Genomic DNA, 18,415 nt, shown 5'->3' on the forward strand with positions numbered 1-18,415 from the left:
ATTCTTTTTTGGGCATAAACAAAAAAATACCAAAAGTTGTAATGTAATGATGAAAACCAATCAATCTTTAGACATACAAATCGATTTTTAGGAACCAATATGAGAATCGATTTAGAATTGGAAAACCTTTAAGTCACACACACATACTGTACACTCTTTTGCTCATTTCTTTCAGCAAAGGACTAGAAATGTCAAGTTTGGGTGGCTTAGTGTTGATATAATGTCAGGACCCTGCGTGTGACCGAGGTCTCTAGCGTTTCTGAATCAGTCTGAGCTGTTCCACCGTCACGCACACGTATGCTCTCATGAATGGACATGAGTCAGACCACAGAGGCTGGTGACTGCTGCAGCAGAAATGTTGGCCCGTCAGGCGGCGGGTTCCTCGCTTAAAGAGACTGTTACTGTTTTTTTTAAGGATTAACCAGAGACAGGAAACGTGACAGGTATTGCGTTCTGATGCTGATTCAAATACTCCAGGGAAAGGACTGTGGCAGAGGAGCTACGGAAGTGTGTTAGGGCCAGGGAGGAGAAAAATAAAGATATTTAAGAGGAGGAAGATTTGTTTTTCATTATGCACTTCGAGAAAAAAGTCGAATTGTTGAGAAGAAAGTCCAAATTTTGTGAATCAAGTTGAACCACAAGGTTCAGAATACAAGAATTGGCTTTACAATATTGATTTGAAACACATATCACACATATGCAGTTGCATAACTTCAGAAACGTCCCCTTAACGTTCCACTCCAAGGATGTTAGTAACACTGAAAAAAACAAAATCTTACCAGGAATATTTGTCTTATTTCTAGTTAAAAATTCTTATTACACTTAAAACAAGAGTCATTACCAGAAAAATAACTTATTTGACAATTGTCAACTGTTTCAAGTAAATTTTCACTTGAAATAAGTAGAAAAATCTGCCAGTGGAACAAGATTTATCTTCTTATTACAAGCAAAAAAAATCTTGTTCCACTGGCAGATTTTTCTACTTATTTTAAGTGAAAATCTACTTGAAACAGGTGAAAATTGTTGTTTTTTTCCAGTGATGAATCTTGTTTTAGGTGTAATGAGATTTTTTTTTTTTACTAAAAATGAGACATTTTAACTAGAAATAAGACAAATGTTCTTGTTAAGATTTTGAGTTTTTGCAGTGTACAGTAGTTAGTTACGGCTGCTGCTGCAGAGCTGTCAGTCGCTCTGCTAACTGGATTTGATGGAGAGGAGACATTTCCACTTTATTCACAAAATTGTATTTCAACATTAATCTCGACATTTCGACTTTTTTCTCGACATTTCGACTTTTGGGTGTTTGGGTCCTCAACAAACCACTCCGTAACAATATCCCGTGTTTTATGAATCACTTTGAGAAAAAATTCAAAATGTTGAGAAAAAGGCAAAATTTCGACTTTATTCTTGAAATTGTATTTCAACATTAATCTCGACATACGACTGAGATGAGATGATATGATAAGAGGAACTTCTTTTTTTTTTTTTTTTTTTTTAATTATTTTTTCTCGAAATTGTATTTCAACATTAATCTCAACATTTCAACTTTTTTCTCGACATTTCGACTTTTTTCTCAAAGTGCACAATAAAAAAAAACATCTTCCCCTCACATATTTTCTCTCCATGGCCCTGACACTCCTCCGTAGAGGAGCGGTGAGGAGAAGCCGCCGGTATTCTGTGTGTAGTCACAGGACGGTGCTCGCCGTCTATAATTACACCTGTCCGTTTCCGCCTCTGGCACCGCGCTCAAATAGAGTAATCTGCTTCCTCAGCCTGCCGCGCTGTGTGTGTGTACGTGGGTGTGTGTGTACGTGTGTGTGTGTGTGTGCACGCGCTGCCCCGCCATAGTCCAAATCTTTTGCATGTTGAGCCTCCTATTTGAAAGCGACTGACCACACCAAGACCACGGGGAGGTGGTGTTTTTAAAAAGGTCTGCTGCATTATGTCATGTCTGGTTTGGTGTGAATGTGAAACCGCATGCTGCTGCTACTGTTTATATCCAGCCAGTCAAATATGTTTGGCACTGAGGCTTCATTGATGCTTCTTTTTCACCGGTGACACCAGCTCTGGCTGCTGACCTTTGTTCAGGGAGTGGAACCCCGACTCCCCAGGAGCTGGGATTCTCTGTAAACAGCCCCATGAAAGAGTCATGAACCCGGATTTTATTCACAATAGAACATAGAAATCATCAAATGTTGCAAGTGAGAACATTTGACTATTGCATGAAAACTATTAGCTCATTTTGACTTTGTTGGCAGAAACACAAAAAAGTTGGGACAACAAAAACCTGGAAAGATAATTGGTTAAAAAAAAACATCTTTCAATTAATTATTTTAATTGGAAGCAGAGTCAGTTTCATATGGAAGAGCATTAGGGCCAGGCAGGAGAAAAATAAAAGTAATATTTTAGAGGAGGAAGATTTTTTTTTCATTATGCACTTCGAGAAAAAAGTCAAAATGTCGAGAAAAAAGTTCAAATTTCGTGAATAAAGTCGAAATTTCGAGAATAAAGTTGAAATACAATTTTGTGATAAAGTCAAAATGTCTCCTCCTCCATCAAATCCAGTTAGGAGAGCGACTGACAGCTATGCAGCAGCAGCCGATTCTGAAGTACAGTTTCACCAGTTTATCTATAGGCCTACAAGGCATTTTGTAAAGACAGTCACATGCGCTGTTTGTTATAGTCTCAGAAAGTTGACTTTATTCTCAAAATGTTGCCTTTTTTCTCAACATTTCAACTTTATTCACGAAATTTTGACTTTTTTCTCAACATTTCGACTTTTTTCTCTGAATTGTACTTCGATATTAATCTCGCCATTTCAACTTTTTTCTCGACATTTCGACTTTTTTCTCGAAGTACATAATAAAAAAAAAAAAACTTTTATTTTTCTCCTGCCTGGCCCTAATACTCTTCTGTAGAAATGTGATCCAGGAATGTCAATGACTACGTTTACATGCAATCAAAATTCGGGTTATTGCTAATATTCTGGTTACTGAAACATTGGGAATAATCTGTTTCTATGCATGAACAAACAGGGTTACCCCTGAATACATGGAAATTGGAATCATTTGGGATATCTGGATCAAACATGCGACGCATGGAGAACGTCATGACGCAATTCCCGTCATGTGTTTTCGCTCACCTTCTTTTAAATCTGGCTATCCCGGTACTTTGTACCATCTACAAATGACAAAATGTTCATATCCTTCATTACATTTATGAAGTGATTAGTCTCCTCCTGGTCTTGGTTTCTCCGTGTTTATAAGAACTTCCTGGACTCAAAAGACCAAGATTCCTTGTGAAAAGAACATGTGCAGAAAACAAATTCCTGTTCCTTTTGATGGGGAAATCCCGTTTGGCATTGATAAAGAATTGTGACAGCTTGGCCCCCCTGCAGGGGCAGGTTGCCCCAGTCCTACCTCCTGCAGGGCTTTGAACTGGACTCAAGACCTTTTGAGGTAGCTCCAAACTTCCTACCCAACTTCCTACCCCCCGGGCAGATCCCGACACCTGGAAGTTGGTTCAAACAGACTTTAATCAAGAGAGCACCCTATGGGGTGATTTAGAGGTCTGTGACAGTCATGCCAAATGTCTGATAATGACATTTGGCCCGATTCACATCCGACTGTAAATTACTTTTTGTCTCTCGCCTGATTCGTGTATTCCTACATTCTGTTGTTTGTTCTTGTATAAGAAGCTTATTTCAAAACCACTCGATGTCAGCTCACCGACCGAGACACTGTGTCTGTGTCGGTCTGCTGAACGCCGGCTGAATAAAATCTCTAACCACAAAGCGGACTTCTGAACTGGTTTGATAAATTCCTCAACAGCGTTTACATGACCAAATATTCGGGTTTTAAAAGGAGTAACCCAGGGCTCATATTGGGGTTTTTAAAAACCGGAATATGAGTAAATTCCAGTTATTCAAAGAGGTTATTGGTGTTTACATGGCCGTGCAAAACCGGGTTATTGCTAATATTCAGGTTTAAAAGGGTTATTGATGCATATAAACGCAGTCAGTGTCTCGTCTGAGTCGGTGCTCATTAGGGGCAGAATTGTGGTAGACTTTTTTCTTTTGTTTTTATCAGAGCTCAGTTGAAGAGCCTGCACATCTGCTGCTACGGGTGGCAGTAGTGCACGTGGAAGAGGCTGCTTCCCCACTGACACAGAAAACATCAGTAACATACTGTTAAAGCAACACATTTGTCCATCCACACAACAGCTTTTTTTAGGAAAGACCGCTCATCTTTCAGCAGGAAGAGGTTCAATCGCATGCTGGATCATTTTACTTCCCGCAGTTCAGATCTTTCCACCGGTTCAAAACCTTTGGTGTTTTATCAATCAAATGTAAAATGCAAAAGCAGGACCCAAGACTGCTAAGCAGCAAGGTTCCTAAATGAGAAAATAATGGGACAACATTCCTCTCCCTAGTCCCCAGATGTAGATGGTTGTCAGAGCAGCGGTTGCTGCTCCATGGGAAACACCGGCCTGTCCCAACGTTTCTGAGACGTGTCGCTGCCGTCACATTCAGAATCACCTGCTTTCTTTCTTTAAGAGCACATTTCCAAGGTTTAATGTTCTGTTGTGAATAAAATATGACTTAATGACATTTGTAGGCCATTACTAGGGCTGGGGATCCAAATGTCAAGAATTGATTCCGATTCTTAAGATTCAGAATCGATTATCAAGATTTGATTCGATTCCGATATTGATTTGGGTTAGTGTTATTAAAACTGTTTTCTGAGCTGTTGCATGAATTATATGACTGTAGTTATGCAACATATTAATACTATTATATTGAGATTCAACAGCAAGTATTGCAGCTAATGATGCTGTAAGGACCAATCAGCTCCCAGAATGCTGATAGAACTGCTTTCAGAAACATCGTGTGGATCAGAATTATCGAACAGATCCAGAATGAAATAGTTTTTATTCTTTCCCACATTCCGTTTTAATTTTTTCCATTTTTGGTCTATTTCGGTTTTTAATTTTTGAGAATTTGGTTTTTAGCATTTTATGCAAATGTTACCCCAAGACAGTATATAAAGTAATGAAATATAGACAATTTGTAAATTTATGCAATTATAACTGAAAACTTTAATGTTTTCATACCTTTAAACATATTTAAAGGCAAAAACATGGCAGTAGTTATTCTGGTGTCCAACTAAACATTCCTTTTTTGGGCATAAACAAAAAAAAAAGTTGTAATGTAATGATGAAAAAAAAATGTCCCAACTGTTTTAGATTTGTGTTTGTAAGTCATTACTGATGTTTCATCATCATATATGGATGTTACTGTAAGACAGAGACATTTATCTGCACGTTCCTATTTTGGAAGACGGTATGATTCAGACGCTAATGGGAAAAGTTCAGTCGTTGCTTCTCACAGCACGCACATTGTTTTGGGCCCCGGATGGGAAGCAGCCAAAGAAATACAAGCATATGCACATAGAAACATTCAGGTCACAGTGCTCACTTAATCTAATCGTGCTTCCTGATGAATACGTCCTAACAGCCGGCCATTCCTGCACGGCCCTGCTCGTTTCAAGAGAGCGTTTCTCTGTTTCCAGGGCATTTCTGCTGCCTCGCTGCATGACTTGCAGCTCTGTATCCACAGATATTACCGGCGTGTGCATACGGCGCTGGTTTGTTGTGAATGAGCTGCCTACTTCACACCTTCTCATGCTCACGTTTGGTGGTTTCTCAATTTAAAAAAAAAGTTTGACAGCTGAACACTGGTTGCTTGTGTGTGCTTCACTAAACGTCCCGCACTATAAACACTTCATATACACCAAGTGGAAACTGTTGTGGGCCGAGCTCGCATTCACACCACCAGCAACGTTATCCAGTGCAGACATATTGATAATTTGCATTTCTAGAAATGTGGGTTGTCAAATCAGACGACTGGCATTCATGTATACAAGTGTTTTGTACCAGAATCTAGGACCACATATAGGCCGGAGGTGTCAAGTAACGAAGTACAAATACTTCGTTACCTTACTTAAGTAGAAATTTTGGTTATCTATACTTCACTGGAGTAATTATTTTTCAGACAACTTTTTACTTTTACTCCTTACATTTTCACACAATTATCTGTACTTTTTACTCCTTACATTTTAAAAACAGCCTCGTTACTCTATTTCATTTGGGCCTTTAAATAAAAACTATCCAGTTAAATTGCTCCATCCGGATAGAGTGAATTTGGTTGTGGTTGTTTCAGATGTTCTTGTCCAGTTTTGTTCTTACATCCGTTCCCTCAGATTCCTGCAACTAAACTTGGATGTACATTCCAATAAAGGTTAGGATAAATGATAACATGAACATGAAGTTTGACTTTTTGCACCATTACAATACTTATAGGCAACTAGTCATCATATCTCCTGCTCTCTGAAACACATGTTAATGCTCAATAGTACACATATATGCTTCTTTAATATATTTGCATTATACTAAGATACATTCATTTTCAATGGCTTTTTTATATATATATATATATATATATATATATATATATATATATATATATATATATATATATATATATATATATATATATATATATACTGTCTTGGGGTTAAATTTGCATAAAATGTTAAAAAACACATTTTCAAAAATTAAAAACAGAAAGAAATTAAAAAAACAGAAAATGGAAAAAAAATTAATGGAATGTGGGAAAAAATAAAACCGATTTCATCCGTCTCTGTTTCCTCCCTGGATCTGTTTGGTAATTCTACCACACGATGATTCTGAAAGCAGTTCTATCAGCATTCTGGGAGCTGATTGGTCCTTACAGCATCATTAGCTGCAATACTTGCTGTTTAATCTCAATATAATACTAGTAGTAATATGTTGTATACTGTAACTACACAGTCATATAATCCATGCAACAGCTCAAAAAAACTGTTTTAATAACACTAACCTAAATCAATATCGGAATCGAATCGAATCCAATCAAATCTTGATAATTGATTCTGAATCTTAAGAATCTGAATTAAATGGATTCTTGAGATTTAAATCGATCCCCAGCCCTGGTTATCACACTGTTCTGGGCTCTATTTCACCACCTTGGTTCTCTCTGTAAACCAGTTGCTCCACATTATGCGAGAAGTTTATTCATCTCTTCGTTTTCTGTTCTGTATTTTTCCCAAGGTGTTTAGTGGGAAGCGTCCAGATGGAGAATTCCCTCAGCAGGGACAGCCGGCCTCCTCCTTCCGTAAGCTGTCCCCCCCGCCCGCCCTGTGCCTGGGGGAGGGGGTGCTGTGCACGCAGTCGGGCGGGGCTCCCCTGGACGGCCAGCAGCAGCAGCAGGCCCTGACCTGCCTCATCCCGGAGAAGGACCTGACGCTGTTCCAGAAGCTCGGGGACGGATCCTTCGGGGTGGTGAAGAGGGGAGAGTGGCTGACGCCCACGGGGAAGCTGGTGAGGACACGGTCCGGCTGGAACGCAAGCTCGTATACACTGCAAAAACTCAAAATCTTGTCTCATTTTTAGTCAAAACAAATCTCATTACACTTAAAACAAGACTCATCACTGGAAAAAACAACAATTTTCACCTGTTTCAAGTATATTTTCACTTAAAATAAGTAGAAAAATCTGCCAGTGGAACAAGATTTTTTTGCTTGTAATGAGAAGATAAATCTTGTTCCACTGGCAGATTTTTCTACTTATTTTAAGTGAAAATTTACTTGAAACAGGTGAAAATTGTCAAATAACAAGTTATTTTTCTGCTAACGACTCTTGTTTTAAGTGTAATGAGATTTATTGACTAAAAATGAGACATTTTAACTAGAAATAAGACAGAAAGACTGAGTGTCAGACAGACTGAGTGTCAGCGTAAACCTTCAGTTTGAGCAACTGGAAAACATCTGAGAGCTGATCGCGCTGCACCAATAGGATGCGCGTTACTAGTAAACACGATATATTAATATTAATAACTCAATATCGGGCTACAGTTTGTCACCTCCACGACACGTATCGTGACGTTTTTGTATCATGAAATTTCGTGGCGCGATTTATTGTTACACCCCTAATAATTTGTGAAGATTGTGAACAATAATGGCCCTAAGCAACTGCCCTGCGGTACCCCACATTTTACGGCTCCCACATCAGAAAAACAACCATTGAAAAAAAACTGTTTGCATCCTACGTGGTCATTAAGGCCCCGTTTCCACGTAGCAAAAACGGTGGTGTTTTCATGCGTTTTGGCCGTTCGTTTACATGAAAAAGAAGCTCAAAGTCTCCAAAAACTATCATTTCTGAAAACTCCGGCCAAAGTGGAGATTTTTAAAACCTCCGTCTTCACGTTTGCTTGTAAACGGAGAGAAATGGACATTTAGGCTTCAGAACGTTACATTATGTGACAGAAACGTCACCAGCGTCATGTGTGCGACCTGTGTTTACAATTTGTTTGTAACCGTCAATATTTTCTTGTATTTTACTTGTTTTATATTCTAAAGTCACACTTAAAAGTAACTCCACTTCTCTGTCCCTCCAAACGAAAGACTCTGGTTCATCTTGGAAGTAACTGGAAGTTACTCGTGTCATTAGTTGATGTTTTTTTCCAGGATTCTGATTGGCTAGCATGACTTTATCTTCTCGTTACACTGCCCCCTGTAGGTTTGGCTGCTCATAGCACCTTAACAGATATTTATGCAGGTTCGTGTAAATGATGGTATTTTTCAAAACGTAGAGGGGGAAATATCCGTTTGTGTAAACGTGGCTTAAGAGAAGCAGGTGCAGGACTTGTGATGTGTCTTGTTCCAGCTGAACGTGGCGGTGAAGTGCCTGAAGACGGATGTGCTGAGTCACCCTGATGCTCTGGAGGATTTCATCTGCGAGGTGAACGCCATGCACTCCCTGGACCACCAGAACCTCATCCGCCTCTACGGCGTGGTGCTCACCCACCCCATGAAGATGGTGAGTCCCTTCTTTCTGCCTCTCTCCTTTTCAGATCACGTATGTGTTTCATTTCTGCAGCTTTGACCTTCGCCCTCCTGTTTTCCCCCTGCAGGTGACGGAGCTGGCTCCTCTGGGGTCCCTGCTGGAGCGTCTGCGCTGCGTCCGTGCTCAGGGCCCCGTGCTCATCCACACCCTCTGCCAGTACGCCGTGCAGGTGTCCTGTGGCATGGCTTATCTGGAGCAGAGGAGGTTCATCCACCGGGACCTGGCAGCCAGGTATGAGAGAGACACACCTTTTTAGTTTTTTTGAACTATTGAAGAAAAACACAGACATTCCTTGACAACATCACAGAATATATATGAAGGCGTTAAAGACAGTAACAAAATGGGGCCAGTGGGGTCTAGAAAGTTGAATAAAACTGATAAATCAAAAATAATGTATAGAGGTTATGCATTGATGTCACTTTCCCGCTGGACCTCACCCCCTTACTGCACTGAGTGGTAAAAACAGCTGCAACTAGTGGAGAAGACGGGATAACAGCTGATTATGGGCTTAAATTAAAGGCAGTTGGACTTGACAGTGACCCGTACAGTTACCCCAAGAACCAGTGGTCCATGGACATTAATATTTGGTACAGTTACCAAGAACCAGTGGTCCATGGACATTAATATTTGGTACAGTTACCAAGAACCAGTGGTCCATGGACATTAATATTTGGTACAGTTACCAAGAACCAGTGGTCCATGGACATTAATATTTGACCACGAATCCAGTTTCCTGATATTTATACGTACTTAATTTCTACGCCGGGGAAATACACGAAGCAAAACTTGAAGATACAAAAGTCTTGACGCTTGGTCCGACTTCAAGGCAGGATTTGTTGTAGAAATTAAAGTGGTGAGGACACCGAACTTTATAATTTGACCGTTTAACGTTAGCTACCCAAAAATCCAACATTACCTGATACAAAATGGGAACCGCAAATCCACGTTTCGGTGTCTGGAATCCAGTTGTTTCTGTGAATTGCAGTGATCCATTTGTCTCTCTTAAGCTTATTTTTCAGCAGTCTGTAAAACAATAACTCCGATTTCTTGCTAAATCTATGAGTACAGTCGATCGTACAACAGCTCTTTCCCATTTTAGATGTTTTCAAGTGGCTCAAACTGAAAGTTTACGCTGCAACTCAGTCTTTCTGCCACTCAGTCTTTCTGACACTCAGTGGCCGTAACCTGCTGTGAAGTTGCATCTGTGACGATCATGCACATTCCCTCTGTATTGCTGCTGGGTTACCTGCACATTTAGACCACAGAGAGTCTTAAAGAACATAGTCTTCATCTTCCAGTCAAACTCCTTCCACGTGTTACTATTGATACCTTTATGACATCCAATGCACATTGTGTCCCACTCCCCATCTTCAATGATAACATTTAACTCCAGCTCCCATTTGTTTTTAATATAAGAGACACACGTTTTTAATAGCTACGAAAGAAAAAGCTTTCTATTCTTCACGCTCCAGATTTTTTAGTTTTTTCTCATCAAACTGGTATGTTGAAATATTTATACGGCCTCTCTTTCTCCTCCACCCAGAAATGTGCAGCTTGTTTTATGGGAACTTGGCCCAGAAACAACATGAGTCACTGCTTGGCCTGAGCTGGGTGGCCTCAGCTTTTTAGACTTGTTTAAATTTGTCACATTTACTGACAATATTTTGGAGGAGAAAAATCCTCACAGCTGCTGCCTGAGTGTGAGTGTAGCGCGTCCCTCAGCCGGGACTCTGACGCTGTTTTTAAAAAGAATTTGCTGTCAAAATGAAGTTGAGACAAAAAAAAAAAAAAAAAAAATAATAAAAAAAGCTTTGTTAAAAGTTTCGTAAAACAAAATGAAGAATGAGAAAACTATTCTCCCATTTCCTATTTCAAACTGTAATTTCTTTCACAAATGTCTTCTATATCAGTCTAACAACTCTTTCAAGTCTTTTGAGGCGTAACAATGTTGGAAATGAAGCACCTGAGTTTACGAGCTTCCTGTAGTTACACAACACGACCAGCAGGGGTCGCACTAGGCCAAGCTTTTCATCTCCATCCAGCTGGAAACAGAGGGAAAGGTTTTTATTCATAATAAATATTCCAACTTGACCAGTTGATTACTAACTAACAACGAGTCATACTATACTATAACCAGTAATGTATCCATTATTCTGTTACATAAATATGTAATGAAGGACTAAGCGTGTGGTCCTTCAACCAGAGAGTAGACATCTCGTTTTCAAAGTTCACCATGAAATGAAGAGCTTACAAGAGGAAACACAGACAAGGTTTCAAAAGGCTCTGGGTCGTAGTATTTTATTTGAAAATTTTATTTCGAACATGCATGATAAAAAGAGTACAAAAAAGTAAAAAAACAGAATACAAATAAATAAATATATATATATATATATATATATATATATATATATATATATATATATATATATTTATTTGTATATGTATATATATATATATGTATATATATATATATATTTATTTGTATATGTATACATATATATATATATATATATATATAGTCCTACCCCCAAATCTTACATACATTCTTACATACAGTATACCAAGACGAGTTTCAATAAACTTACTTATAAAACACCCATACCTACTTGAATAACTTATTAAATTAAATGTTAAATATAGCAATATAATACCCAATTATATGTATATAGTATAGTCAAAATCAAACAAATCAACACAAACAAAAAGAAAACAAAACAAACGCCCAGCATTTAGTTGTGCTACTATGTATGTATGTACTAATAGAAGTAATTATAATGTATAGTATTACATTATCATTAATTTACTATAATACTACAATATAATATAGAACAATAGACAGCAATGGTATAACAATATACTTGAATAACTTTATAAGAGTATATATGCTATATATACACTGGTTCATATATTTACCCCCAATTATATCCATAGAAATTACTATAAATCTATATATCGACATATCTACATATAACTATAAATCAGTATATGTTAATAGAGATATAGATACACAAATACTGTACGTATAATACAACTCAATATATCCATATAGGCCTACATACCTACATATAACATATCTATATCCATAATATACAACTATTTAAGTTCAGCCTGTTCCACAGTTTCACTCCGCAGGTCGACATACACAAGATTGTATTCTGAAACAAACTCAGAAGTTTCTGGCTGTAAATAAATGCAGTATCCTGGAATAACTCAGGAAAACACTTGGTCTCAACCTGATTTACATGCATGTCATTAAAAAAAGCAGATAAACTAAATTCATTTTATGTTATAAAAGGTGATCACAACCTAGACTGACTGATAATAAACCTTTAGCGTTCAGAAAAAGTCACTTTTACTTGTTTTTTTTCTTTTCCTGATTTTCTTAATGTATCTAAAGTTCAGTTTTAGCCTCTGCTTAGCTATGATTACAATTGCTCTAAGTTACCATGAAATCCTCGGTAGTGTGAAAAAAGGCTTGGCAGATAAGACATAACAGCATTTTTAAAGCAGCAGATGAATAATTGAACGTCTCTCTGTTCAGGAACATCCTGCTGGCCTCGGCTCACCGGGTGAAGATCGGGGACTTCGGCCTGATGAGGGCGCTGCCCAACGACCACGAGCACTACGTCATGCAGGAGCACCGCAAGGTCCCCTTCGCATGGTGGGTGGATGGATGGATGGATGGATGATGGATGAATGGATGGATGGATGGATGGATGGATGGATGGATGGATGATGGATGAATGGATGGATGGATGGATGGATGGATGGATGGATGGATGGATGGATGGATGAGTGGATGGAGGGATGGAGGGATGGATGGATGGATGGATGGATGGATGGATGGATGGATGGATGATAGTCCAAAAAAAGATTCTTAAGAACGATGTCTCAGTCTGGTAGACACGAACCATCTGCACCTCTTTTTATGAAATATTCACTATTATCTAGGGATGGGAATCGAGAACCGGTTCTTGTTGAGAACCGGTTCCCAGTGTTTCAATTCCTTGGAATCGTTTGCCTTTTTCCCAAACGATTCCCTTATCGATTCCAGCGGGCGCGAATGACGTCACCAAGCACGTTGCGCAGCGTGCGCATTTGCGCCCAGCAGGAAAACACGGGGACAAAGCGGCATAAACGCTGGGAAGTTTGGTTACATTTTACCAAAAAGGATGACAACAGGGCGACAATTCTTGCAATGTGGACATTTCAACAGAGGGGGGAAACTGTTAGGACTCAGCCGGCTGATCCGCTGGGAGCGCGGAGTCAGCCTGCATGTGGTAAGGCTGATTTATGGTTCCGCGTTACACCAACGCAGAGCCTACGGCGTAGGGTACGCGGCAACATGCACCGTACGGCGCGCGTTGCCGCGTACCCTACGCCGTAGGCTCTGCGTCGATTTAACGCGGACCATAAATCATGCTTTAGAAGAGCTGCGCTCCGGCGGACAGCGGAGCTCCTGACACAGCTGCAACTGATCAGCTCATCTATGGAGAAGTTAAAGAGCATCTACCGCTAGATTCTCCTTTCATCAAGGCAGGAAGAGAATCAGGCCAGAATAGATGAATGTCACCAAGCAGGGACTAAGTTTGTGGTGTTGAACATGTTACTGGACATTCTTGTGTAATTGCCACAAAATAATTTGTTGTTTTTCATTAATTTCTACAGAAGAATATTTATTTTATTATTATCATTTTATATTAAATACATATTTTACTGTATATTACAAATCATTTTGTGGGGACCCACTGGCACCATCGAGGAGCCTAAGGCTGGGGGCATCTTAAGACCTCATTATATTTTTTTTGTTCAAAGATATAAAAGTTTTATATCTTTGAACAAAAAAGATCGGAGAAACAAAGAAATTGAAACAAAGAAACAATTTTAGTATCAACTTTGTTTTATTAAAACAAAGTTGATACTAAAATTGTTTCTTTTTAGTATTTTAGTATTTTCTAAAATGGTTTCTTCTCCTTTTTTCCAAATGAGAATCGATAAGAGAATCGATAAAGAATCGAATCGATAAGCAGAATCGATAAGAGAATCGGAATCGAAAAAATCTTATCAATTCCCATCCCTACTATTATCCATTCGTAAACTTAAAGGGGACCTATTATGGCATATAATACCTATTTTAAACAGGTCTTGAATGTCTTGAAAACAAGCTCTTGATTGTTTTTGCTAAATAAATTGGAAATTCAGCCTCTAAACCAACAACGGGAGCAGAATCTGAACGGCTCGTAGAAGCCACATGACACTGGGCGGCTCATCCGGGCGGCTGTACAGACACTGCCATATAACAAAATCAAATATTTAGTTGTTTTGCATTATGAATCCGGGCTGTAGATATTTTCAGATAGATAATATCAAGAAAAGTCAAATACCAATGAGAGATGTTAAAGGAGCATGAGGCAGGATTGAGGCAGGATTTATGATAAAAATTCGTAAACCCTCTAGTGTATCTCTCCGTTGCCTTGAACAGGCTGTGTGCTGCAAAATGTGCTGCAATTCCGGGCCGGAATTTCCCGCGCTGTCCTGCGGATGTGACGTCACATGACGCTGCATGCACGTTCTCCCCGTTCTCCCGTGCCGGCTTCACTGTTGGCTGCAGTACCCCCAACGACCGTCGTGGTGAAGGGTGGCGCTAGAGAGTCTCATTTCTTAAAAGGAGCCTCATGCTCCTTTAAGCGTGTGTGCTGGTTTCCATCTTACTGCAATTATCTCTTTTGCTGCTGTTAGACCAGCAAGCAAAATTGGTTTTTGACATAGTGAAGCATAAATTGTGGATACATTATTTAAAATAAGTGTTTGAGGGTTTACTGGAATATTCTGCACTTTTATGGAGGACAATGCAGTTGCAACCTGTTGCCAGAAGTCTGCAACAGGTTGCCATTCCCAGACCTGATGAAGGTTCCTGGTTTATTCTGAGAGCATAGTGTACATAAAGAGCTAGCCAGGATCTTCAGATGGTAAAGCTTGCGAGGTGTTAAATAAGTTCTATGTACAAATTGATAATAAATAGGCTGAATTCATTCATTCAGTGAATTCAGCTTATTCACTTGTTTCTTTATTTCTTTGTGTCCTGCTGCAGGTGTGCCCCAGAGAGCCTGAAGACCAGAACGTTCTCCCACGCCACAGACACGTGGATGTTTGGAGTGACTCTCTGGGAGATGTTCACGCACGGCCAGGAGCCGTGGCTGGGCCTGAACGGGAGCCAGGTGAGCAGCGCTGGACACGCCTCTACACAGGAATGTTGGGAGGAGGAGACGGGCACCTTCACTCACCTTCACTCTTCACGCTTCTCTCTTTTGTGTTTTAAAAACAAAAGATTCTGCACAAGATCGATAAAGAAGGCGAACGCCTGCCTAAGCCGGAGGACTGTCCGCAAGATCTCTACAACGTCATGCTGCAGTGCTGGGCTCAGAAAGCGGACGACAGGCCCACGTTTGTGGCCCTGCGGGAGTTCCTGCTGGAGGTAAGAGAGCCAGAGGTTGGATAGACGGAGATCTCAGTCCCAGATCAGGATGTGCTGCCTTTGTTTGGTGAAGTCTAGGGTTGCCAACCGTCCCACTGCAAAAACTCAAAATCTTACCAGGAATATTTGTCTTATTTCTAGTTAAAATGTCTTATTTTTAGTTAAATAATCTCATTACACTTAAAACAAGAGTCATTACCAGAAAAATAACTTATTTGACAATTTTCACCTGTTTCAAGTAAATTTTCACTTGAAAAAAGTAGGAAAATCTGCCAGTGGGACAAGATTTATCTTCTCTTTACAAGCAAAAAAATCTTGTTCCACTGGCAGATTTTTTTTTAAGTGAAAATCTACTTGAAACAGGTGAAAATTGTTGTTTTTTTTTTCCAGTGATGAGTCTTGTTTTAGGTGTAATGAGATTTTTTTTTACTAAAAATGATACATTTTAAATAGAAATAAGATAAATATTCTTAAGATTTTGAGTTTTTGCAGGCCCTTGAAAAACGGAATCGTCCCGTATTTATAAACTAAAGTACGTCCCGTATTGAGCTGAAAAGGGACGCACTTTGTCCCGATTTACTGTGAGAGTCCGAAATAGTCATAAAATGCCAATGGAAAATGGCATTAAGCTGTTGAGTTCACAAGTTATTTTGTTCTGTTTTACTACAACTGTAGCTACAGTCATGTCTTTGAGGCACAAATATGTTTACAAGTTTTCTACAGACTTTTGATTGATTGATTGATTGATTGGATTTATTTTGTACATGTAAAAGGCAACAATTAAAAGAGAAGATAAGAAAACAAAACAAAGAATTTCATACTTTAACACTTACTATCTTAATTTACATGTGCAAAAAGGAGTAGGAAGAAGTGTAAACTTATTTAATCCTACCCCATTCACTAATCATTTATTAACAAGTATTTATAATAACTAACTATACTATAATTATACTCACACACTTACCTATACATACATACACATAGTTTTTTATCGTATTTTATATATATTTGTACACACACGCCCATATAAATATTGATATAAATATACTTATTTACACCATACTATTTCTATATCAACTCCATCTGCTCTATATCTATCTTTCTGTTTGCACTTTTGTTATTGCACTAAAAATGTGCACTATTACAGAATGGATGTTCTGCTTTCTTTCTATTGTTTTATATTAATTTATACAATTTTAAGTTAAGCAGGACAGGTTTCTGTTTAAGAAAGATACTCATTTTATTAAGTTCATTTTGTTATTTTGTATTAAAGTGAATTGCTGGATAATAATTTGTTTTCCATGTGTTCATGTCATTCAAAAATATGCATGTAATTCAATTCAGGTTCGAGTCAAATAGATAAAAAAATCATTTCACTCACCAAAAAAAAGGGGCTAAAAAAATTCACCACACCAGGAAGGGTGAAGGCAACCGGGTTGATGATGTCCCTTATTTATTTTTCAGGGAGTTGTCAACCCTAGTGAAGATGTACTTTATTGTACTGATATCTTTCTGAGATCACCATCAGCTTCTCTACCAAACCTTGTGTGCAGAAATGGAGCAGTGGCTCCCCCTGGTGGCGTAACTCACAAACAGCTGATGCTCTGAGTCTCTAACATGAGTTAGGTCTTTAACGTCTCTGTGCTGTTTTCCAGACGATGCCCACGGACATGTGTGCCCTGCAGGACTTTGAAGAGCCCGATAAACTCCAAATACAGATCAATGATGTCATCACCATTATAGAGGGGAGGTGGGTTACAAGGCATTTTAAACTGATCAGCAGTTTTTACTGATTTGCAAAAGTCATGCTTGTGCCGTAAATCAGACATGCTGAATGGAAGAGGGCGAGTTCCCATGAAGACACTATCGTATTACTGTCAGCAGCTGTCTTTACTGTTTTATTATTCTTTATTATTCCAGTGGTTTAACTAACTATAATATATATGTGTCTGGCTTTGTGTTTGTGATGTGTAAAGGGTTTTAGCATGAAGCCAGTGATTGCAGTAGCATAGTGGGCACTATTATTACTAGAGATGCACCGATCGATCAGCAACCGATCGGTATCGGCCGATATTGCCCCTATCGGTTTGGATCGCCGTTCTCAAAATAATAGTTCAAAGCAGGCCGATCTAATGACGTTTACAACAACAAACAAACTCACAATAGTTTCCTCACACGCGGCGGATGCTATCGCTAAAGCTTTCACAAAGCTTAATAATTCATAATTCATTTTTTATTGTAAGATTTATTCCTTTTTCCACAGGAAAGCTAAGGTTTATAGTTTACAACTTGTATCAACTCTAAGAGTGTGACATGTCTGTGTTGGTGCACTGCACGTTGTGTTGTACACATTTATTACCACAGGAAAGCTGAAGTTAATAAGCTACATGAGTCTAAATCATCTCTAAGAGTCTCTAGAGGGCGAAGGATTGCATATTGCCTGCAATAAAACAGTCAATTCATGATGCTTTCTCATCTCCGAATTTTGTTACCTAGTGTTGTACATGAGACAACAATATTGAAGAATTTATGGATTTCACACCGTGATCGGTGATCGGCCCTCAAAATCCTGATCGGTGCATCTCTAATTATTACTGCCATTTGTTACCACTGTTGTATCGATAGAAGCAACGTTCTCCGTCGTCTGGCCAATAAGAATGGCAATATTTTACCGTTCACGATATACCGTCAAAAAAATTCCCCACGGCAAGAATTTGTCATCTCGCGGTAAAAACGATAAATTCCTGTTGATGTTTTTGTGTAAAGCTGATTTATGGTTCTGTGTTAAATCCACGCACAACATACGTGTGCGTGAAAGAAGAAAGAAAGAAAGAAAGAAAGAAAGAAAGAAAGAAAGAAAGAAAGAAAGAAAGAAAGAAAGAAAGAAAGAAAGAAAGAAAGAAAGAAAGAAAGAAAGAAAGAAAGAAAGAAAGAAAGAAAGAAAGAAAGAAAGAAGGATCTGAGAGCGAGGAGCTTGAGTCATTCCAGTTTTGCAGT

The 18,415-nt window shown here is 38.9% G+C and overlaps 1 protein-coding gene across 9 annotated transcripts in view; it reads left to right on the forward strand.

Moving 5' to 3' along the window:
- The window catches only part of tnk2b (tyrosine kinase, non-receptor, 2b), a 126,679-nt gene that overhangs the window by 86,574 nt on the left and 21,690 nt on the right, over positions 1-18,415 (forward strand). For all 9 annotated transcript variants that reach the window (XM_061732966.1, XM_061732963.1, XM_061732969.1 and 6 more), the window contains 7 exons: positions 7,150-7,419; positions 8,764-8,916; positions 9,011-9,174; positions 12,485-12,604; positions 15,035-15,161; positions 15,272-15,418; positions 17,074-17,168. In XM_061732966.1, the coding sequence (XP_061588950.1) occupies positions 7,150-7,419; positions 8,764-8,916; positions 9,011-9,174; positions 12,485-12,604; positions 15,035-15,161; positions 15,272-15,418; positions 17,074-17,168 (1,076 nt within the window). The remainder of the gene's footprint in view (positions 1-7,149; positions 7,420-8,763; positions 8,917-9,010; positions 9,175-12,484; positions 12,605-15,034; positions 15,162-15,271; positions 15,419-17,073; positions 17,169-18,415) is intronic.

The sequence above is a fragment of the Cololabis saira genome, chromosome 10 (genome assembly GCF_033807715.1).
Source record: "Cololabis saira isolate AMF1-May2022 chromosome 10, fColSai1.1, whole genome shotgun sequence".
NCBI lineage: Eukaryota > Metazoa > Chordata > Actinopteri > Beloniformes > Belonidae > Cololabis > Cololabis saira.